We start from the raw sequence: 23,130 nt of genomic DNA on the forward strand, positions 1-23,130 counted from the left end.
TTTTTCTCTCACTGGGGCTCAAACTGTTTTGTTTGAGCATCCTCTCTGGGGGGACAGTCTGAATGTGTAAATTCCCCCATCTCACGGGGTGAGACAGAGTCCTGGGGAACAGCTCGTTAAGTCTGGGTGTTGGGGGGGGCATAATCACTGGTCTCAATGAAACACCGGGCGCTCGGCAAAATATTACAGAATCACAGAATCTTCTGGGTTGGAAGGGACCTTAAAGATCGTCTTGTCCAACCATCAACCTAATTGTGACAAAAATAGACACCCGCACAACAAACAAAAAGCAACAGCATCACCTAACCCTATCTCCCAGCACTACATCAACCCCTCTTTTGGACACCTCCAGGGATGGGGCCTCAACCACCTCCCTGGGCAGCCCATTCCAAGGGCTGAGAACCCTTTTGGTGAAAACATTTTTCCCAATATCCAGCCTGAACCTCCCCTGGTGTAACTTGAGGCCATTTCCTCTCGTCCTGTCGCCTGTGACTTGGGAGAAGATCTCTCTACACCCTCCTTTCAGGGAGTTCACAAACTGGAAGGGAAAAGGACCTTTTCTGCTCTATGGGTAATGCTGTAAAGACACTGACGGTGCAAATTTAGGTGAGTTATTTAAGCTTGGTTTGTCATTAGTAACAGCAAATCCTGACAGCCAGGGAAGGTGTTTGATAGTGGAGGGCAGGGAGGGGGTTGGGGTCCCAGGGGGATGCTCAGCCCCGGCCCCAGCTCGTCCTCACCAGGCTGGTGTTGGGGGAAATGCCCCCCTTCTCCCTTTGCTCCCTCTGATGGGGCCCCTCTCACCCAGGGGTTTTTTCCCAGGTGCTGGTTTCCCTCCTGCTTTTCCTGTTTAACCCATTCTCTCCCAGTTCTCTTCCCTGGCCCCCTTGCTGAGTGTGTGTTACGCTGAGGATGGTTCTTCTCAGCCTCCTCAGTAGTTTTTGAACCAGGCTCATTGTAGAGACATTTACTTAACAAGGTAAACAAGGGAGTAATGAAGCTGTAGCCAAGTGTATCTTTGTTTGTTTTAAGCATTAGAACCTGGAGATCATTGAAGTGGCAGAGAATAATGCTGGTGGTCCAGAGAAGGTCGGGTGGGATGGTGCTGGGGACTGTTGGTCCCGGGACCAACATGGGACCCCAGGGCGAGGGAGGAAGGAAGGGAGCCTGCAGGTTGTTTTTGCCTTTTAACTCAGATGTTTGGGAAATAGGGCCCAAAAGAAAAAGGAAAATCTTTTCAAATGATGTGCCAGGCATCCTAGTCATGAGCTCATACAGACCAGCTCCTGCGGGCAGCAGGCAAAGCTCTGCTCGTGTCTTCCCCATCATGTGGGCACAGAGCAGGGACCCCTGCCCACCCAGGATCCAACCATTCTCTCCTTCTCCGTCGTCACAAAACAGTCTCAATATTTTATGAGAATTCTGTCCGCTTAGAATAAGGTAATTGATACAAGCGATTTCAGTCCCCTTTAATATAACAGATCTCAAGTGTGAAACCTCCTTAGTTAATGATCAGCATAAAATAAAAAGTCTTTTTTTTGGTAGTGTAAGTTCTCAGTTAATTTTACAGTTCGGTTGAAGTGAAAATATCATTAAACAGGGCAGCATTAAACTTTATACTTATTGGAACCTCCCCTGCTCTGCGAGGGAGGGATCAGTTGGGGTCTCAGCAGTCACAGCCATGAATCCATCATTCTCCAACCCCTGTTTCTCCTGCTCGCCCAACTCTGCCAGCATCACGGAGAGGCAGAGGAAGAGGAGGGCTGTGTGGGGAGCATCCCTCCCAGCAGGGCTGGAGAGGGGGACACGGACAGGATAGGTGCGGTTTGCGGAGTTGCAGGAAGAAATGTGATAAAATAGATATTTCTCAGTGGCAAATCACTGTCTCCCCTGCTGCGTGCGTCACGTTGGGCAAGACTCAAGCCCTGGAGACGCTTTGTACTTCAGGGTACATTGGTGACGGCAAAAATACATCCCGTGGGAAGCATTTTGGATCCTAAATTGCATCGTGTTCGCTGGCACCGGGTGGCACTGACGGAAGGACTTCGTGCTGTAGCTGAAAAATGCGCCTTTGGCCTGGGAAGGTGAAGGTGCAGGGTTTCCAGGGTGGTTTCTGGGTGCTCTCACTGATGGATATGAACGTGGCCACCCCGGGACAGACCTCCCTTTGGGGTGTTCTCACCATCCCCCCTCTGGCTGGTGGTCCCCATTTCGGTGTGCTGGTCCCCACGGGCGCTGGGGCTGGACCTGAAGCAGGGTAAATGCCAGCTTTCATAGAATCATAGAATCATTCAGGTTGGAAGAGACCCTTGGGATCATCGAGTCCAACCATCCACCCTACTCTACATAGTCCTCCCCTACACCCTATCCCTCAGTACCCCATCTAAATGTCCCTTAAACACATCCAGAGATGGTGACTTGAGGCAGCAGAGGTGGGTGCTTGCACCCCAGGCGAGGGTCAGACCTGTGCTTGCCCGTGCCATCAAATACCTTGAAGATGCCCCAGACTGACCAGAAATGGTGCTCGGAGGAGGTGACTGCTGTTCTGGCCTGGGTTTTGGTAGGTTGCCCAGAATTGGCTCCAAACGAGCGCTGGGGAACCGATATGGTTCAGAAGAGTCCCCAAGGGTGTAATATCCTCCCCGAGCCCTGCAGGGATGCTCAGCTGATAGTCACAGTCAAACCCAGCCCTGGCACGAGTCGGTCCCTCTCTTTCCCTTGACGTCATTAGAGAAACACCTTTTTATTCCAAATTAAATTCGCTACCCAACCTTGAAATAAACTGATGATGCTCACATTTTCTAAAGGAAGCGCTATCTTTCTGGGGTGACATCCTTTATATTAAAAAGGTAATGCCTAATTTATTAAGAATGCATAATGAATTTAAAAAAAAAAAAAAACGGGCTTGAAGATAACCTGTGTTGAATTGAAGAGTCCCCAGCACTGATCCAGAGGCTGCTCGGGGCAGCGGTGCGAGGAGGGTGAGGCAAGGAGGAGGAAGCACAGGCAGGTTCCCTGTGGTTTTTCGCCGTCCCCTGTGAGGGACAAGGAGTTTTGAAGGGTGTGGGAGCTGCAGAGCTTCCTGCTGCTGGCAGAGGACAGGGGACCTGGTCTTCATCCCGTGGCTTTCCCTCCCTGTGAGGGGAGCACCACGTTCACCTTGTGATGGGTTTTGGGGTGAGCCGGGTGAGAGCGGTCCTCCCCTGAGGCAGGGGCAGGGAAATGGGCACCTTTGGTGGTTTTTTAAACAAAACTGGGCTGTGAGCTCGACTGTGTCAAAAAGCAAGATTGCAACCAATGAGCTTGGCAAAATGAAAGTGAACTAACAAGACTATCTTTTTATTAAAAAGATAGTTTAACGCTGTAAAAAGATAATAAGGAAACCAACTGTTACTTGCTTGAACTCCAGGAGATGCTGTTGTTAGGGAAAGAAACATGAAAGATACTCGGTTAAAGGCAAAAAAAGGGGTTTGGGGAGCAGAAAGGTCCTGCTTGGTGAAGGTGGGCGCACACAGTGGCTTCTCAGAGCCTCTGCTCCGGGATCTTCTGTATTTGTCTTTATGGTCTTTGTTTCAAACTCTTTGTATAATTCCGTTAAACATCTCTTTGAGACTTGCATATGGTAAAGAAAAGTCACCCAGAAAAGGAGCCTCTGAGCCCTGAGAGTAAACTTTAAAACAAAACAGCGTCTGCTGTTGATAGATTTGGGGGGGACTGGAGATTTTTACCACTAAGGCCCCAATTCCTTCATCTATAGGGTTTGCTTGAAATAAAATAAAACACAAAGAAAACCCTTACAGAAGCAAAGGGTGAGTTTTTACGGGATGATGCCACTTGTTTTCCAATAAAGGAATATCTTATAGCATTGTGTCCTCTAAATCAGCATTAATGAGTTTTTAAGGGATGGTGCCACTTGTTTTCCGATAAAGGAATATTTTATAGCATTGTGTCCTCTAAATCAGCATTAAATATGCAGAGGGGCCTTGCAAGAGCTGTGGTTTCATGCTGTGGTGCTTCGGTCTAAAAGTTTTGCTCTTCTGGTGTGTGGATTTAAACCCAAATAAATTCTGGGCAAAGGAGTGTCCTGGGACATGATGGTGACAAAGCTGTCCCTGCCCGAGGCCCCGCTCACGGCGCCCACAAGAGCATCCTGTCCCCCCCGTCTGCTTCCACCTTAACGATGCGACGTCTTCATTAGCCGCCCTGCTGGTAATCTGCTGCTGATGGAGATTAATAGAGAAAATATTTTCTAAACACTTCGGTATGCCTTTTCATTAATCTGCGCTGGGAAAATTAATCTTGTGGGGCGACCTGCAAAAGGTGTTAATTGCATTTTCAGAGGAGGATTTATCAAAAGCTGCCCAGGGGCTTCAGGGGGAGCCCCCCTGTCCTTCGAGCCCTGAGCTTAATGCAAACCTTTCTTTTTAAAAGCTCTTTCAATAACGTAGATAATTGAATAAGGTTAATAACCGAGTTAATATCCATTCTTAATACTTTATCATTATTTTTGAAGACCGCTCAGAGGGGAAGGGGGGATTGTTGATTTGGGTTTTGATATATTTTTTTTTACAATTACCAATAATGAAATTTTGCATGAAAATGAAACTGTGTGTGTTACGTGAGTGGCTTCAGTATGATGATGATTTATTGTCCACTTTCACTTATGAAAGCGCAGTCGGTAATTCCTCGTCATTTGTAAACCTACAGGCAACGTATTGGATAAAAATGATGAATTGGACGGCGGGGGGGGGACAGATTTCTGTCTACTCATGGGACTCATTTTTAATGACACTTTTTGCCGTGTTAGCATGAGTTTTGGGGCAGGCAGCAGCCTGGAATTTTCTGTGTTTTCTTCTGCTTTTCCTTCAGTCTCGAACGTGAGTTGGTTTGAGTGTCTGAGAAAATATTGCTTTTTGATTTTGGGCTGCAGAGGCTGAAGTGAGACTCAGGGCTCGGCAGCGGGTGAAAGTGGCTCCTGTAGTTCCTGCCTCTCCTCCCAAACGCTGCAAACCCACTTGCAAAAATGAAACAAAAACTGTTTAAATGTCCCCATGTCCCTGTGAATCTTCCTGTGATCCGTCGGACACCGTGAGTGTCCAGGCACCGTGAATTACCTGAGGAGGTATTGATCTCTGTGAGCTGCATTCAGCCCGTGAGCATTTTAGAGAGAGCCTGAAGTTTCTCTGTATAGATGTGGGTTCTGTGCGAGGGGACTGCTCTCAGGGGATGGCATTTCACCGTCCCAGCCCTGAAAAAAGCTGAAAAAGTAAGTCATTTCAGAGCATTTTAGAGAGAGCCTGAAGTTTCTCTGTATAGATGTGGGTTCTGTGCGAGGGGACTGCTCTCAGGGGATGGCATTTCACCGTCCCAGCCCTGAAAAAAGCTGAAAAAGTAAGTCATTTCATTTTCAAGAAACATTTCAGTTCTTGCTCAGGTGTTATCCTTAAGGAGATCGGTACGTCTCGATGATGCTGTGACCCAGGAGCAGCCTCTCAAACAGAAAAGTGGCCTTTACAGAGGGGACAGGAGGACCTCAGAGCTTCTCTTGCAGGAACTAAGCTGTTAGTCCTGCTGGAAGTGGAAAGAAGGGGAATAACATGGTTTTGTCTCCTGGGCCAGCTGTACTTTGCTGTTGCTCACACAGAGGGTACACTGCTCTCCTGTGTCTTGCCGTAGGAGACCTCTTCCAACATTCATTATCTGTCGCGAAAATGAGCTTTCCATTCTCTGATAAAAAATTAATACAAGTAAAACGTCGACCTTTCGGTGTCTTACTGAATGTCAGCAGCACACGGCTGTTTGCTGGTGGTGAACGTCGGTAAATTTAGGCACACTAATCTTGATAAATTAATGCTTTGCTGTTTGGCTTTTTGGGACAGGAATGAAATATTTACAAGTTGGTTGCAAGCAATATAAACTTAGTATTTCTACAACAGCTTGTCCAGAAAGACGTTCTTAAATGCTTGCCTGCTGTAGCTCCTGCCATTGCTTGTGAACGATAGGGAAGCTCTAAGGATTTTAAATTGGAATGGGAGATTTAGTATTGGCATACACAATAATTTGTTTTAGGTTGTGTAAATGCATTTTAATTAAGAGATTGGTTGGGAGGAGGTTTGAAGGTCAGGTCCCTCTAAGTTTTCCATGCACTTAGATTCAATTTTCAGAATTCAGGAGCTGCTCAACACCTTAAATGACTCCCTGAAACTGGGAAGGGACTATCAGCTTCTGAAGCTCCCTTGGTGGAACACAGAGAGCTTTGCTGCAACCACCAGCTCTTTCCACTCAGTATTTTTGGTGCTATAAAGTGAATTCTGCCACCTTTGCAAGGCACTTGAAGTGACCAGAGAAGGAAGATCGCGTGTTGAATCACTGACTTTCAGGGGCTTCTGGTCTTGGATGTGGGTGGTGTAAAGAGACCGTGTCCTGTGGAGAGACCAGGACCCAGGAGCTGGGGATCTCACAAACGCAGGCGTCGCTTTGTGGGCGCAGTGTCTGCAGTAACTCCGGGGCTCGTTCTGCACAGGAGCAGCTGCCAAAAAAAGATTTCAGCAGAGGCTTCTGCACAAAATTAGTCCAGGATAAAACTGTGTGTATATTTAATCGCTCCCAAAAGTTCTTTTAGGTATTTCTATATTTGCTCTAAGTTGCATTTGTTAGACTTGTCCTTATTTACCCAAATCTGACAGAGGGTGACTGCATCGGACGCGTGTGATGGCACCTGTGCCCTGCACCCACCGCGGCCAGATGTGGATTTTTCCTGTCTCAAAAAGCAAAAAATAGTGGCTCAGCCTGCATTTCCCCAGGGCATTAACAGATTTTGTCCAGTTTCTCCGTGCTATAATGGTCTTCTCTTTCCCAAAAAGGAGATTCAGCCAAACGATAAAAATTTTTCTAACTTCTGCACAACCTGCCCATGTGATGGCTGCGGTAAAGGGCCAGAGAAGGTGGTGCTGGTTTTATGGAATTTGGTGAATATTTGACATCCTCACTCCAAGCCCATCCCAGTCTCTTTCCCACAGAGTCAGTATTGGCTGCGCTCCCAGGCCTTAAATTATTCAGCCCTTCTCAGTCCATCGCTAACGTCAGACTCCCCCCTTTTCCATGGTGCTGACTTCTAAAGCCTGACCATCCCCTGAAAAAAAAGAGCATTTCCTCTTTGTTCATTCTAAGTTTATCAGACATTAATTTAATCAAGAAACCCTTTGTTCTTTTTTTTTTTTTTTACAGCAGATGTTAAAATGGGATGGCTAATCGCTTTCTAAACCTTTTTATAATTGTGTATTTGCTACCTCAGTCGAGTCTCCACTAAGACCAGCTCAATAATCCTTTTTTTTGTGCAGTGTTTCCTCAGTTATAAACGTATTTAGACCTCTACCTGTCTTCATTAACCTCCACTGAATCTGTTCGGTCTCAGCGCCTCTAACAGCTGAGACAACCAACACAGACATTAGTGGTTCCTACAGTTTTGTATCTGATTTTCCATTTATGTTGAAGGAGACATGATTAAAGGCTTGGAGTAAAATCGCAGCTAAATCCTGTCATAACCTATCCCATTATTTTTTTTGTTCTCCTATTAGGATTTTAGGCCTTTCTTTGACGTATTTTTATTGCCAGATTAGGAGGAAGACACTTGACTTGTTTGCAACCTTCTCATTATATTGTCTTTATAACATTTCTGAAAGAGAATGGGTCTAAAATACTTCTGTGTATTGTGGCCGTATTTCAGCCTGACGTTAATATGCTCCGTGATTTTCCAGCTCACAATTCTTCTCACCTTGTGGTGACAGTCCAGAAGCCTCTCACCTGGGGAACCGTGCGGCTGCACAAGCCGCTGGAGTCTGGATGATGTGTGGGGACCCGGGCGATGTCTCTGTCCCAGAGGTTTTATGGATCCCACTTGAGTAACTGCCAAGACGGGGCTGGGTTAGAAAACCATCTCCTGGAGCCAACGCAGCCTTTTTGTACCCCTTTTCCCTCTTTTTAACCCCCTGATGTCGGGGTCACTGGGATGCTTTTCCCTTACCCGGGAACGTGGGGAGTCCAGGTTTTGCATTAAGCTGATGTTGCCCAGATCTGCTCTTTAATAATCGTTTGCAAACTCGGGCTGTTTCATATTGAACAGGGTGTCATTAGACCATCCACCCGTGGAGCCCCTGCCACCCTGTTTGTACCCAGGTCCACGCTCCTCTGGTCACTCGGAACTTTCCTTTGCCGCAATTCCCTGTTTGCCCTCAGATCGCTGGTGCGAGGATTTAATAGTGCTGGGCTTTGATTCCTGAAGAGCGTGATGGGGAGGCTCTGATCTTAATTTCCAGTGAGTGGCCAGGAGACGAGGCTTGGCAGCGGCACAGCTGGGGCTTATTTTGAAGCAATATTGACCAGTGTATTCACAAGATGCCTCTTATCTTAATATCCAGCGCCAGTTCATGGCGAACGCCTGCTCCTTGGTCATAAAATTCAGATGTGTCTTGTCTGCCAGCTCTGGGTGGTACTTCTCTGTAAACTTCTTTTTCGTGGAAGGGAAGATGACGTTATTCCTGAGATTTGGATGTTTTATAGATTATTTTGGTTTTACCATGTCATTCAGAGCATCCTCAAGGGTGGCTTCAGAGCAGCGTTCGCACTGCAGGGGCTCTCTCCTGGATTGCCCTCCTAGAAATCAGTGCTTTGGGCTGAACTTTGCTCTGACCCATCACCTGAAACATCTCTCAGGTCTGCAGGAAACCCCCAAGGTTATTCTAGAATATTCAAGCTGGCGGTTGCCAGGCCACGAGGGTCTTTGTGGTAGAGGGAAGCACTGGGCAGGAGCTGCATAGGGAAGTGTGGCCAGCAGGTCAAGAGAGGTCATTCTGCCCCTCTACTCTGCACTGGGGAGGCCACAACTGGAATCCTGCCTCCAGTTCTGGGCTCCCCAGTTCAAGAGGGACAGAGAACTGCTGGAAAGAGTCCAGCGAAGGGCTACAAAGATGATTCAAGGACTGGAGCATCTCCCTTATGAGGAGAGACTGAGAGAGCTGGGACTCTTTAGTCTGGAGAAGAGAAGGCTGAGGGGAGACCTTATCAATGCTGACAAGTATCTCAAGGGTGGGCTGAGGGAGGAGGGAACCAGACTCTTTTCAGTGGTTGCCAGTGAGAGGACAAGGGGCAACGGGCACAAGTTGGAACATAAAGGGTTCCACTTGAATATGAGGAAGAACTTTTTCATGGTGAGGGTGGCAGAGCCCTGGAACAGGCTGCCCAGGGAGGGTGTGGAGTCCCCTTCTCTGGAGATCTTCAAGCCCCACCTGGATGCTCCTGAGTAACATGCTCTGACAAGCTCTGGGTGGTCCTGCTTCAGCAGGGGAGTTGGACTAGATGATCTCTATGGTCCCTTCCAACTCTAAAAATTCAGTGAAATTCAGTGATTTGGGGCAGGATGCTCCCAGGGTGCCCGGCTGGGTTATTGCCCTCACCCCCCTTGGGGCTTTTTTCTAATGATCAATGGTTTTGGGGTTTGGTGGTGAGAGACGTAAGAGGGGGAATTAGGTGGGCAGTGTGAAGCCTTTTGTGTCAGATCAGGAGGTGGTTTGAAGAGGATATTTTGGCACTAATTGGCAGTGACTGCTGGTCCTCAGGAAACTTCCAGCTCCTGGAAAGCTCGTAATCCCATCAAGGATCCCGATCTCACTCCTCCCCTGAGTTGTTCCCGAGGGAAAGCTGCGGCGTTTTCCTCCTACATCTCACAACTTTGTCCCTATCCAGGCAGCATCCCTCCCCTGCGGTTCTCACCGCGGCCGGGGTGATTAAGCACTTCAATTGATTAATCAAATTTCTTGTGATGAGAACTACTGTCATTCATTAATCTGAATGGGATTATAAATAAGAGTTGGCAGATAGGGGAGACAAACATGTTGACAGATAGACCTGCTGCTTTGAATACAAATTGCACCGCTGCATCTGGAGGGTTTTAGCTCCTGGCAGCCTCGGGATACAGCTTCCCTAAAGGTAAAATTAGACTGAGATTAAAGTATCCCCATATTAATAACGAAATATGCATTTATGAACAGGCAGCTACCGCAGGTGGGTGTGCGGGGCTGCATACCAATGATGCTACAGCAGGACCGGGCTGTGGATTTTGCTTCCTGTGGAATTCATGAAAGATTTTATGAGGTTAGTTGTAGTCAAAACTCAAGGATAACCCAATTTCAAGTGTGCGGCTAATACCAATCTCAGCAATAAAGTAGCAGGCTGGCGTGGGCCGTTCCTATCGAATCGTCTTGCGGTTGACAGCGTCGCAAATAACAGAAAATTGGGATCAAATTTTGCTCTTGTGGGGACGCTGTCTCAACGTTTGCTTCTGGGAGAAGCGGCGCCGGGCGCTTTTCCTCCCGTGACTCCGTGCAGGACGTGGTTCAGGGCTTTTCGGGAAGGCGTTGAAACCCCGTCCACGTTGCAGGAGATGGCAGGATTCCCACCGATGCAGCAGGGCTGGAGCTGGGGCTGCCAGGGATGAGGTGACTCTGCAAGTCCTGTCCCCGGCTCCCGAGCAGCAGGCAGCATCCCCGCAGAGCCGGCGAGATTAAAGCCATCGCTTCTTGTTGAACCGGCCTCCGTGCGTTTCGGGGGTCATAAATATTTCAAGAATTCTTATTAAAAGAATTAGCGGTATGAAAAAAAATTAAGAGTTTGATAGCTGGCGTGTAGCGTGCTGCGGTGGTGTTTCAGTCTGCAGCAGAAGGTCAAGGAGCCAACGTGCTTCTTGCCGTCATGGAAAGGAGAATTTCTCCACGTTGGTGCTGCCTGCGCTGGCTCAGCCTCCCCAGGGATGGCAAATGGGTCGGTGGCCAGGCTGGTAGCCAGGGAAAGGCTGGCGTGGGCTGGAAACAGCCAGCAGAAAGGGTTGACCTTGGACTGTAATTCACCGCTGAGCTGCAGGCAGGATCAATGGGCTCGATGGCCAGAGGACCCTACCGGGAAACGCTCCACCAAAAACACGCCGGTGCCACCATAAGGTATAGAAAAGAGAGTCTTGGGCAGGATGTAAAATGCTGTTATCAACTTGTTTATTATTATAATAATTTAACCCACCGCGTGACAGCCCCACTGGAGTTGTAATGACATGGGCAACAAAGCTGGTGAGGGGTCTGGAGCACAAGTCTCATGAGGAGAGGCTGAGGGAGCTGGGGTTATTCAGCCTGGAGAGGAGGAGGCTGAGGGGAGACCTTCTTGCTCTCTCCAACTCCCTGAAAGGAGGGTGTAGAGAGGTGGGGGTCGGTCTCTTCTCCCAAGTCACAGGCAACAGGACAAGAGGAAATGGCCTCAAGTTACACCAGGGGAGGTTCAGGCTGGATATTAGGAAAAATTTTTTCACTGAAATGGTCATCAGCCATTGGAATGGGCTGCCCAGGGAGGTGGTTGAGGCCCCATCCCTGGAGGTGTTCAAAAGAGGGGTTGATGTAGTACTGGGAGGTATGGTTTAGTGATGGTGATGCTTCTTGTTTGTTGTGTGGGTGTCTATTTTTGTCAGTTAGGTTGATGGTTGGACAAGATGACCTTTGAGGTCCCTTCCAACCTAGAAGATTCTGTGATTCTGTGTGATTTCCGTGTCACTTTTCCTTTGTGGCAAGTGTGATGGAAAGGCTCCCGTGGTGCCCGGCCGTGCAAGGGGCTTTGAAGGGCTCTGTGGGGCTTTGATGACCGAGCCCCTTCCCACGAGGAGAGTGGTTGCTCCCCGTTAGTGTCCTAACGAGGAGGGTGGCAGCCCAGGAGGAGGTTCTGCTGAGGCAGAGCTGCTGGATCCCCATCCCTCTCCTCACCAACGCAGCACCGCTCCCTGCGCCACCTGCGAGGGCTTTGGGTGAAGATCCATGGTCCGTGCTGTGGGACTGTGGTGAGGACAGGTCTGAGGGTAAAGAAAGGTCTGAGGGTCAGGTTGGGATGGTAGGGGGATGCCTGTCAGACATACAGCGTAGGATTGTAGGCATAAAACTTAAATTTTAGGATTTGGGGCACCAAAGTTCAGTACCCATAGACGTCTGAGGGTCACGTTGGGAGGGTAGGGGGATGTCTGTCAGGCATACAGTGTAGGATTGTAGGCATAAAACGTAAATTTGGGGCACCAAAGTTCAGTACCCATAGATACAGATTTCTGCCAATTAGCAGAGGTCATTAGAAGAATCATTTCTAACAGTAAGAAAGTTGAAACCCGCAATCCTTGCAGTGACTTCAGAACTGCACAGAGGGAAACCAGGGTTGGAAAAAGAACCCATTAAACATTTAAATATTTCATTAAATATTGAGCATTTCAAAAATTGCTTTCTAACAAGTCCCGAGGTAAACAGGACAATATTTGGTAACAAAAGCTACCAGAAGTGACAAGGTCCTGCAACGAACAGAGCTTGGCTCGAGGATCTGAGGCTGCGGTGGCCTCTCCTGCCTTGATCAGCCATCAAACCATGTCCCTGGGCGCAGTCCAGGAGCCGTTATCTAGGTATAACTGCTGGTGACATCAAGGGCATCAGGAGGGTTTAAAACGTCAGAAAACGAGCCAATAGGATTAAAATGGAAATTCTTGCTGGGGGCTGGATGCCTGAGCTGGGGCTGGTGCCCCCACGCTGTGGCCGTGCTCGCTGGAGCCAGAAAGGAAGGGTCAGATTCTCTGGGATTTTGCAACCGGGCAGAAATTTTAAGACATTCCTTGGGGTGTGCTGTCAGGCATCCCTCGCCCCAGGTGGCAAACCACAAGTGATTGCTTAACTTTAGTTTGATAAAAAGCAAACCTTGCCAGCCGTGCAGGTCGGTCCAGCCCCCAGACCTCAGCAAGGTTTCACGCTTTGCAAATCAAAAGTTACTGCCTCGAAACGATGGAGGAAAATCCAAACCTGAGATTTGTTTAGTGAGAAAACATGTTTAGCGGTGTTTCAGTTGCAGATTCGCTGCAGTAACAGGGGATTTTGGATGCCTCCCTATGTTGTGACACTTTTTTCCCTTCTCAGATCAAAATAAGAGCTCGGGGGGCAGCCCCCCTGGTGGCTCTGGGGCTCGGCCACATCACACCTCCCTCTTTCAGAAGCTGAACCGTGGCCAATCCGTAACGGAGAAACATTGAGGTCGGTTTCTTGTCACATCCCCATCAACGTGGTGTCTCCGTGCGTCGCTGTGCCCTGGGAGAGTTGTCAAAAACCTGCTTCTCCACTCGCTTGGCCAAGCCCCCCGATCGTCGCTCCCCCTTCCCCCGGCTGCCTCTCGCTGCTGGGGGAGGAAAAGTAAGATTGATGGCCCTCGCTTCCCCGCGCGTGGTGTTGGCATCGAGTCAGGAGGTTTTCTAGCAGCACGTTGGCTTTTCTCGCTGAATTTTGATTAATGGAGCAGGCGGGAGCCCGCTGCTGTCTCCCAGCTCCGGCGGCTGACAGGGGCGAGCCTAATCTGATCTTTCAATGGGTTTGGAACGTGCCCGTGGCTTTAGCATCCCTGTCCTGAAGGAAGGACCATCTGCTGCAAGATAACCCCATCTCGGAGGGCGCTTACTTCAGGTCTCTTCGAAAAGGGAGGTGACACGCAGAAGATCTGAGGGGTTTCCCTGATGGTTGGTTTGGTGGCCAAGAGGCAACTCACGTTAGGGACTCGAGGTTTTCAGTGGCCTTGTTTTTCCAGTCGTGCTCTGCCCTGTCGGAGGAGGTTGGCAGAGAATTTTGTGGGTGCCTGTTGCAGATGGAAAATTGCTCCTACGTGTAAAACGAACGTATTGCTGCAAAGAGCTGACAAAGTTCTCTGATCGTGGTTTGTATGAAACACAGAGAAATCAGTTTCAGGAGGAGTGGACAGTGTCTCTGCTGGGATATGAAAAAGTTGGTGAAAAGAATGGGAGAAGAGTAGCATCTGTAGGAACTTACACTGGAGATGTCTGTGGGAGGGATGGGAGAGTGGGCTTTTTTGTTGCATTTTGACTGGTATCTCTGAAACGTGGGTTCCAGCTCCTTCCACCCCTCAGGCAGCAGCCTTTTCTTCTGAAGGTGCATTTACTTGATTCGGGAGCCTTTTCGTGAGGGATTCCACATCTCCCATTTTGATGATTTCGTGCTTTTTTTTCTTTTTACACCATGTTTTTTGATCTCACTTGTCTGGGAGTCAGATTCCATTATTTGGGGCATTTTTTACTGCTGTTGCCATGAGCAGCCACGGTGGCCGTGAGCAGTGGTTTGAAAAGGCTATTTATTTAGGGATTTTGGTGCAAATCCCGAGCTGTTGGGCTTCGCACAGGGGACATGGGCCCTTTCCTGGAAGGTTCTTTCCTCCTTCTCTTCTTTCCTCTCCAAAAGAAACAAGGAGGACTTGAAAGCCTGGCTGGTGGAGAGAGGGGGGCACGGACACGGCTGTCCCGTGGGAGGATGGGGACATCTCTGGTGGCCGTTTGGGAGAGGTCCCTGAGGACCCTGCTCCGTCCCCATGGGGGGCACCCCCCTTTTTCCAGAATAACGGGTGCGGATCCTGCTCACGGTGTCTGTGGGGGCACTGGAAGTCGAAGCCTTACACCATGAAATTACTCGAGTATATTTTAATAATTTAGAGCCACAGGTCTTACGTGGTTTGTTCTCTAAAGATTGATTTAGCTTCTTATTAAGGGAATTGGGAATTCAGTGTGAAAATCTGAACAAAAACTAGGCGGTTTTTTTTTTTTTTTCTTTTTCTTAAATATCCACTAGTGTAACTCACCAGGGAGAAGAATTTCAAAGCCTGTCCAACCCTATCTTGAATTTTTGATTCTCTTGCTTTCCTATTTCCAGTCCCAAGGTGTTCTTGTTAAGGAAGAACACCTCAGCATTATTGCATTATTTTTAAATAAGCCACGATCACTTTAAGGAGCTCAGGATAAAAAAAAAATCCACTAATACTTTGATTTTTTTTTTGTTTCCCCCCCCTCTGGTTTTCAGAAGTTTGATAAGGCGAGATGTGGACTGCATGTAAATGGAGGGGTAGGCGGCTGTAATTGCACAGCTCTCCCCTCTGCCTGGAGAAGGCCTTTTTCTCTTTAATTACCCGTCGATTTTGAAAAGATTTGGGATGAAGTGGAGCCCCAGGGGTGATCCCCAGGGGGTGGGGTCCCCATCCTTCGGCCCATGCCCCCTGGGGCAGCTCCGGGGGCCACGGGAGGAGGAGGCTGCTCCCATCCCGTGCTCAGAGAGGGAGTGGATGCTCTGCTGAAGTGGTGTTTCTCCACGGGAGGTTCAGGAATGCCATTTCTTTTCTCCTGGAGATTTTGTAAACTTAAAAGAGAATCATGAAAAAAAAAAAAATTAAAAAAAAAAAAAGAAAAAAATGTTCTCCCCTGTCCAGCCCATTAATTCAGCCTGCTCAGGACAGAATTAACCTTGGCAAGCCTTCCAGAGGAGAGAGTCATTCTAACCTTAAAAATCTGCTGATTAAAGCTGGTTTCAGGAATTCGATTTCACTTAATGCGTTGGCTGCGCGCCCAGCCTGGCATTAACATCGCCACAGACACACAGGCCCCCGCATTTCACCTCCCCAGTAAGAAAAAAAAAAAAGAAAAAAAAAAGAAAAAAAGAAAGAAACCTCAGCTAATGAAACCCCTTCTGCCTGTTTTGAGCAAGAATTCATTTTAAAGACTCCTTTAGCCGACGGCACGAGGGGTGCCCTGGTTACCTGTCTCCTAAAGCCGGGGGGGTGGCCCCATTCTCTCGTCCTGTGTCGAGCTGTGTTCCCCCTCACCATGGGGACAGGGGGTCCAGTGCTGCCCCCCCACCACCTCCTCATCCTCCCCCTGCAAACCCCCACGTTCCACACCCCCAAACTTCAGATTCGACGTCATCTGCCAGCGCTTAACTCATTAACCTTGAAAAATCCTCCAAAACAACGAAGCTCAGATTCCTAAGGTTTCTATTTATATCTTAAACATTTTCTTATGCCTTTTTATCTGAAAATTAATGTAGTTTTTATTGCCGCCATCACTCATCTTGTCGTCACTCCAGGAGCTGGTTTCCAGGGTGTGTTTCTCCCACCGCAGCGCGTTTCTCCGGAGCCCGTGGGGGAGAGTCCCCGTTGTCTCTCCGAGACCAGGGACTCACTCACCCGAGGGTCCTCTTCATCCTGGCCAGAACATCCAGCCCCAAAACATCAATCCAGAGCTACAGTCTCATGTCGTGCCATGGGGGGGAAAAAAAGTAAAGAAAAATATTTTTAGAATCCCTTCTGCATTTTGGATGCTTTGTAAATTCTGTGAACCTTTATGTTTTTCTTAATGGTTGGCTGAAATACTGAAAAGCAGTTTCATGGAGGTGGGGGTGCTCTTGTGTAATTCGTTATCGACACCCCCAGAATTACAGGAACAGGCTGCCCAGGGAGGTGGTGGAGTCTCCTTCTCTGGAGACATTCAAAAACCGCCTGGACAAGATCCTGTGCAACCTGCTCTGGGTAGACCCACTCCAGTGGGGGGGGGTTGGACTTGATGATCTCCAGAGGTCCCTTCCAACCCCATATGATTCTATGATTGATTCTACAGGCAGACAGATCTGGAGATGGAGAGCAGCTTTCCTCCCTGCTCCATGCAGGGAGCCACAGGGAGCTCAGCCTTAGTTCTCATCGTTAGTTTCTGCTTTAATTATGGTGAGGTCTCCATCACCCTCCAGGCAAGTTGGGGTTGTGATTCGAGTTGGGGTGTCCTGTCTGTGTCAGTGTTCGTGGAGCTCTGTTGCCTGCAGTGCGATGGGTCTTCCTCACCATGGCCAAGGCTCCTCAGCTCCCCCGTCCTGGTGGGAAACTGGTGGGACTGGGATATGCGGCGCCCACCCAGCTGGCTCCCGAAGCGGGGACCAGCTCTGAGTCAGCAGAACCAAACATTAAAGACCTTTTAATGCAGCCCCCGGAGCCGCCCAGCCAGGAGTCGCTGTCAGGGATTATCTTAAACAAACGGCGTCTGCTTCTCCCCGGGGCTGAGTGGTGGGATTTAAATGTTAAGCTTTTCTTTTGGATTATTTTCTGCAGGTTTTCTTTCTTTTCTGTTTTTCCTCCCTGCTTTTTTTGTTGGGTTTTTTTTTTGTTGGGTTTTTTTTGCATGCATGTGTGTGTGCGGAATGTATCCTTGACACGTTTAAAAACATTATTAGTCTTTGTCATTTGTATTTTAAAAATAACTGGGTGATAGCAGCCGGCGGTCCTTAAATCCTTCTTAATACCAGCCGACCTTGGGAGCGGTGATGCCACAGCCTCCCCGTGTGCCCGCCGATAAGCGACCGCGCTCGGTGCCTCGTTAAGGGCAACGCTAACGAAGCCGGAGCGGGCAAGCTCACTGCTGGTGGAGCCTTCTCAGGGTTTGGGAGGTGCCTTCCAGACAGAAGGATTAGGAATGAGGATTTGCTTGCCCCTCTGCATTTGTGGGATCGGCCTTGCCCCCGTGTTGTGGGGTGGCAGGCCCAGTAGCCCAGTGGCTGGGCACTGGGCTTGGGTCAACCCCACCAGTAGAGCCTTGATGCCACCCATTGGCCTTCCCACCACCACGGGGCCGTGGCACCCGTATCTGCACAGGCATCTACAGATGCCTGTGCAGATACGGGTGCCACGGCCCCCGTGGTGGTGGGAAGGTGGTGGGAAGTCCAATGGGTGGCATCACGACTCCACCAGTTGGAGACAACTGGGATGGTGATTTGGAGATGTTTTTCCAGTAGCCATTTCCATATGTCCCAGTTAACGTGGTTAAAGCCTCAGAGAATCACAGAATCACATGGGGTTGGAAGGGACCTCTGGAGATCATCTAGTCCAACCCCCTGCCAGAGCAGGTCCACCCAGAGGACGTCCCACAGGGACATGTCCAGGGGGGGTTGGAATGTCTCCAGAGAAGGAGACTCCACCACCTCTCTGGGCAGCCTGTTCCAGGGCTCTGCCACCCTCACAGTGAAGAAGTTCCTCCTCGTGTTTAGGTGGAACTTCTTATATTCAAGTTTGTGCCCATTTCCTTTTGTCCTCTTGGTCTTGCCAAAGCCTGTCCAGAGTCAGGGCCATCCCATCCTGCCTGGAGGATGCTCATTGCCCAATTCCTGCACCCCAGTGCCATGTGGACCCTTCCATGGGGCACAGAGAGAGCTGCCAGCAATCAGGAAGCACCTTAATCCTGAGAGTCATTGTAACCGGTGCATCTGGAGCAAAACAAAAAAAAGAAATTCCCTGTAACATCCCCCGTAGTTGGATTTATTCATTTTTTTCCCTCTGTGACAGCAGAACACTGGTGTGCCTGAAACATGGGCAGCCTCGATCTTCCAGGGGAAATATCTGCAGAAAACCACGAGCAGATTGCTGAGCTGCTGCAATCTCACATTTAAGGAAAACTAATCACCTTTGCTATGGGAGAATATATCAATACGTGCACCCCCACCCCCCACGTGCACTATATTAAAAGCCAGCAGAGTCAGAAGATAGTATTGCTTTCTTAATAATAAACGAATCTTGCGGACAGGAATCATACCGGGATCTTTTAAATTAAAAGTAGTTTTGTTGGACGTTTGGTTTGCACTGGGATTAGCTTCCAGCCCAAAGCGGTGGTGAAAATTTTTAACGTCCTGAAAATTTGATATTTTTTTCTCCTGCAGAAAGAATTCCTTAGCCTTTACTGATTTCAATTATCAGAGAAGCAGAGTTCATTTAAAAAAAAAAAAAAGAAAGAAAAAAACCCAATTGTATATTGACATTTTGCTGTATAAAATACCTGACAGTAATTTTTCCAGTTTATAAATCCTAAGCCTTCAGTTTACATACCCGGGTGATAAACCATGGAAAAAGAGATGTTTGTGTTGTGTTTGTAGATTGAAATGTAGCTGGCCAAACCCAGCTCTGGGACGCAGCGTGGTGGGAGCTGTTCAGAGAGGGGTTCCATCACCTGGAGCAATGGTTATAACAAATGTTGGGGGGCTGTAACCTGGTGTTTTGTGTATAACCTGGTGTTTTGTGAACCAATTGTTGGGGGCTGTGACCTGGTGTTTTGTGTATAACCTGGTGTTTTGTGTATAACCTGTTGTTTTGTGTTACCAGCTGTGGACCAACTTCAGAAGCAGCATCCCCCGGCAGCGGGTGACGGTTCCCTCCACTAACCCAGCTCTGCTTTCTCTCTTTTTGTGTCCCCAGTGCCTCTACGGCTGCTACGTCCATTCCTCCATCATCCCCACGTTTCACAGAAGGTGCTACTGGCTTCTGCAGGTAGGATGGGACACGCTCCTCTCTCCAGGGGGGATCCGGTCGAGCCCCGGGGGCACGTTCAGTCCCACGTTTCATTTCTGGGGGGGTTGTTTGTCTGAAGGGGATATGGATTGTCACACTCGTGTGTCTCTGTGTGTATGATGTATTTTCTGTAGCAAGTATAGAGATGAGGCCAGCCCAAGCGTTCCCTAAACACCGAGTCTGCTCAAGTGAGACTTTTTAAAGTTTTTTTTAGTGGAGTTTTCCCATTCTGAAGACTCTGGGGGTTTCGGCTGTGTTTCCCCTTGGGCAGCGGGGCAGCCCGAGCGGCTCAGGAAGGTGATGGCTCCACCAGAGATGATGATGTGGGGCAGAAATCAGCCCTGAGGCTGCATCAGGGGCTGGTGGGACCCTTGTGGGTGGCCTTGCTGTGGGTTTGCTTTACTCCAGTGGTGGTGGTGGGGTGGAATTCAGCCTCAAGGGAGATGTTTAGGGTCATTCAATGATTTTTCTGCTGGGTGTTGTGGTCACAGTGAAGCCTCTGGAGGAGTCAAGTGGAGTTTTCCTCTTATTTCTGCAGGGTTTGGGTCATGGCCTTGTCCCCTCTGTGTGCTTGGGTTCGTGGGCAGGAGTTTGCCCTGGGGGGGCGGTCACTGGACTGAGGTGGGTAGATAACCCTGCCTTTGAGGAGCTGTTTATATTATTGACTGGTTACCCTGGCTTACAAAGTGCAAGCAATTTGTTTTCTTTTGTTAGAAAACAGCGTTTGACACGTAGTGTAATAATAATGCTATTGTTTTAAAGATTAGACCTCTGCAGTTCTGAAAACAAACAGGTCTGAGGAAAGTGACATCTGTTTCAAGAAGGAAACAGAAAATAATCCCTTTTTGCCCACGGTTTCTCAATTGCCCTTCCATATTAAAAAAGAAGGTGCTGTTGCTGTCACTGGTCTGTGAAAGATCCTGTGTGCTTGGGTTCGGGGGAAGGAGTTTGCCCTGGGGGGGAGGTCGTTGGACCAAGGTGGGTAGATAACCCTGCCTTTGAGGAGCTATTTATATTATTGACTGGTTACCCTGGCTTACAAAGTGGAAGCAATTTGTTTCCTTTTGTTAGAAAACAGCGTTTGACACGTAGTGTAATAATAATACTATTGTTTTAAAGATTGGATCCCTGCAGTCCTGAAAACAAACAGGTCTGAGGAAAGTGACATCTGTTTCAAGAGGCAAACAGGAAATAATCCCTTTTTGCCCACGGTTTCCCAATCGCCCTTCCATATTAAAAAAGAAAGTGCTGTTGCTGTCACTGGTCTGTGAAAGATGCTTTTCCCCACAGTCAGGGTCCTGCCCTGCATCCCTGGATGGAGGCAGAGGGGGAGAAGAGGGGGAGCGGGGCGTAGGTACGGCTGAAGGAACTGTTACATGTTGATAGTTCAGTGCCCCAAACTGAGAAAAACCTCTCAATTTAGGGTCCAGTTTGCCCGGGGCAAATAGATAGATGTTCATCTTGAGGTTCAGCATCCATCTCTGCCCGTGTCGGATGGTGTGACACGAGAATTCAAAGGAAATTCTGAATTCCCTCTGAATAACTGCCAGCACAGCGGTGCTCCCCAAGCCAGCGTCTGTCCCAGGTGTCCCCACGAAGGCAGAGAGGACCATGATGGGCAGGTCACTCGGTTCCTCTGCTCTTGCCTGCTGAGGAATAGGAGTTTGGGCTGGGGCTTGGTGGAAGCATCCTCCATCCACTGCCCCGGGGCTCAGGGAGGTACCAGAGGGTCGAGAGGTACAGCAGGTCCATCCGTGGCCACCACTCTACAGCATCCCCCAGCCCAGGCACCACGGTGCTGGGAGTTTCTGGCATCCCTGAAGGGCAGCGCGGCTCATGAAATGTTTTTTCATAAACGGAAAATGTTAAGGCAGGCCCCTGTTTCTGCAGAAATTCAGGGCAGGCAGCAGAGTCCTTCCCATCAGATCCCAGGAGGAACTGATGACGCAAAATCAAACTGCTGAGCTCCAACCTAAAATTGGGCTGTGACCTTTAGGGAGGTTCGCTCCCAAACCGCAAAGCTTTTTCCATTACCGTTGAGAGAGTGTTTTCTAGCTTTGCCCATCTCTCCATCAGGAAATTTCCCATGGTTTCGAGCCGTTATCCATCAGCCTGAACGATGCTCACGTAGCCTGAGTGGTCCCTGACCACAGGCAGTCCTGGATCCTGTTCTGGACAAGACTGAGCTTGTCCCCCCAAGAGGTCTTCCCCTTGTAGGTCACCCCTCTTGTCTTCAATTCTGAGCTTTGTCTTTCTTTTTGGTTTTGTTGCGTGCTGCCTAGAAGTATTGCTGGAGGTGGCTGGTGTGGTAATTAGCATGCTCGCCTCTAACGAGCTGCATTGCAGCACCATGGAATCTCCTTGGCTCTGCCCCGGGGTCTGGCTTGTTCCCCTCCAGAGGGTTCGTGTCGATGTTGAGGCACCTTCTTTGCTCTGATCATTGCTTTGGGTTGAGACATGTGGGTGGGAAGCGTGTTTCCTACGAGCCTGTTTGTAAAACGTGCTGCAGGACATCTCCTTGTGGAGGGGCTGCGCTGGTGTCCGGAGACAAGGACAGTCTGTGCCTTCCCTGCGGGAGGAGAAGGGGCCCATGATTCATGGCACCATCTCCAGGCACGAATGGGCACCCTTCAGTCACGCGCTCAAGGTCACGCCGAGCTGGCCAAGAACCGATGATGCTTTTCTAACATCTGCACAGTGTTTCTGTTCAGCTCCACAGTGAATTTAGGGGAAGCGAGACCAGAGAGAGGGAGGAGGTGTTGTGTGCATCTGCTTTGGAGTCTTCCACTCCAACACCACCCAATAAATTATTTTTATATTTCAAAACAGGTACAGATGGGGCGCTGGTTAACATGAGCCTCCAGCAAAACCTTTGTCTTTTTAGCTCACAGAGGCAAATGGGTGACACTCACTTTTTTGAGTGAGAGCTGTGGTACCTTCCTGGGATACGGAGCTCTCGTCCTGCAGTCGCTGGTCAATAGGAAGTAAATATAATTAGTCTGTGATGCTGCTGGTGTTTTATGGGATGATCTTCCTCCAAATCCTATTGTCAGGTTAGATATTGATTAAGAATCCCCATGCAGTTGTTCTTGATCTTTTCTGACTAGTGTTTTCAGCATGAAGGCCAAGACTCAAACATGCCACAGAGACCAGCAGTCTCTCTTGTGCTGTAGCCATTAATTGTATCGGTGGTATCTGATTTCTTACTTTGCATTGTTGTTGATGATTGACACAACATGCTTTCTCCCTGAAGGCTGGTCAAAGGGATAAGCAATGAAAACCAGTCAGTTTGAACCATCAGCAGGCAACATGCCATTTTGTGAGGGTCTACCAGGAGATGTCCTCCCTCTGCGGGCAGAGATGGTGGCCATGGTGGCTGACCGTGGGCTGGCACGGAGCAGTGGTGACACTGTGCAAGGCACCACAGCTCATCCCCTCCTTTCCGTTCTTGGTAATGGATTTCAAATGCTGCCTTACCCCAAACACCTCTAATATTTTTAGTAGATGTTGTCATTGCTGAGCCAGCATCGTAGTGTCTCTGTGGGAGACGGTCCAGCCCTGGGCGCTGGCACCCTCTCAGATAGACCTCTTGGAGCTGAGTGAAGGAAGCAAGACCACGGTGGTGGCAGTGTTTTCCTGCATTGGGTTCTTTCAATTTTCTGATTTCTAGAAGCACAAGATCATGCTGTGACCAACAGGCAGAGGAAAGGACAGGGCTGAAGATGACCTCATGGCCATCGTCACCAGAGGCGCTGGGAGGGCTGTGCAGTAGCACTTTAAAAAAATATGTTTTTTGCATCACCTTTTAGCTTCCTAAAAGCAGCAGTGCCCTGGGTGTTTGCGGTTAGTCGAGCACAGAATGATGCTGGTGAAGCCTTTTTTCAGGTGTGAGTAATGGCAGGTCCCCAGACTCCTGGCAGGGCTTCACAG

General features: G+C 49.0%; 1 protein-coding gene across 4 annotated transcripts in view; it reads left to right on the forward strand.

Annotated features, from left to right (window-relative positions):
* CAMTA1 (calmodulin binding transcription activator 1) overlaps nt 1–23,130 on the forward strand; it is a 361,470-nt gene that overhangs the window by 174,877 nt on the left and 163,463 nt on the right. For all 4 annotated transcript variants that reach the window (XM_014952061.1, XM_014952063.1, XM_014952062.1 and 1 more), the window contains exon 5: nt 19,108–19,179. In XM_014952061.1, the coding sequence (XP_014807547.1) occupies nt 19,108–19,179 (72 nt within the window). The remainder of the gene's footprint in view (nt 1–19,107; nt 19,180–23,130) is intronic.

Source organism: Calidris pugnax, unplaced genomic scaffold, assembly GCF_001431845.1.
Source record: "Calidris pugnax isolate Ruff unplaced genomic scaffold, ASM143184v1 scaffold161, whole genome shotgun sequence".
NCBI classification, from domain to species: domain Eukaryota; kingdom Metazoa; phylum Chordata; class Aves; order Charadriiformes; family Scolopacidae; genus Calidris; species Calidris pugnax.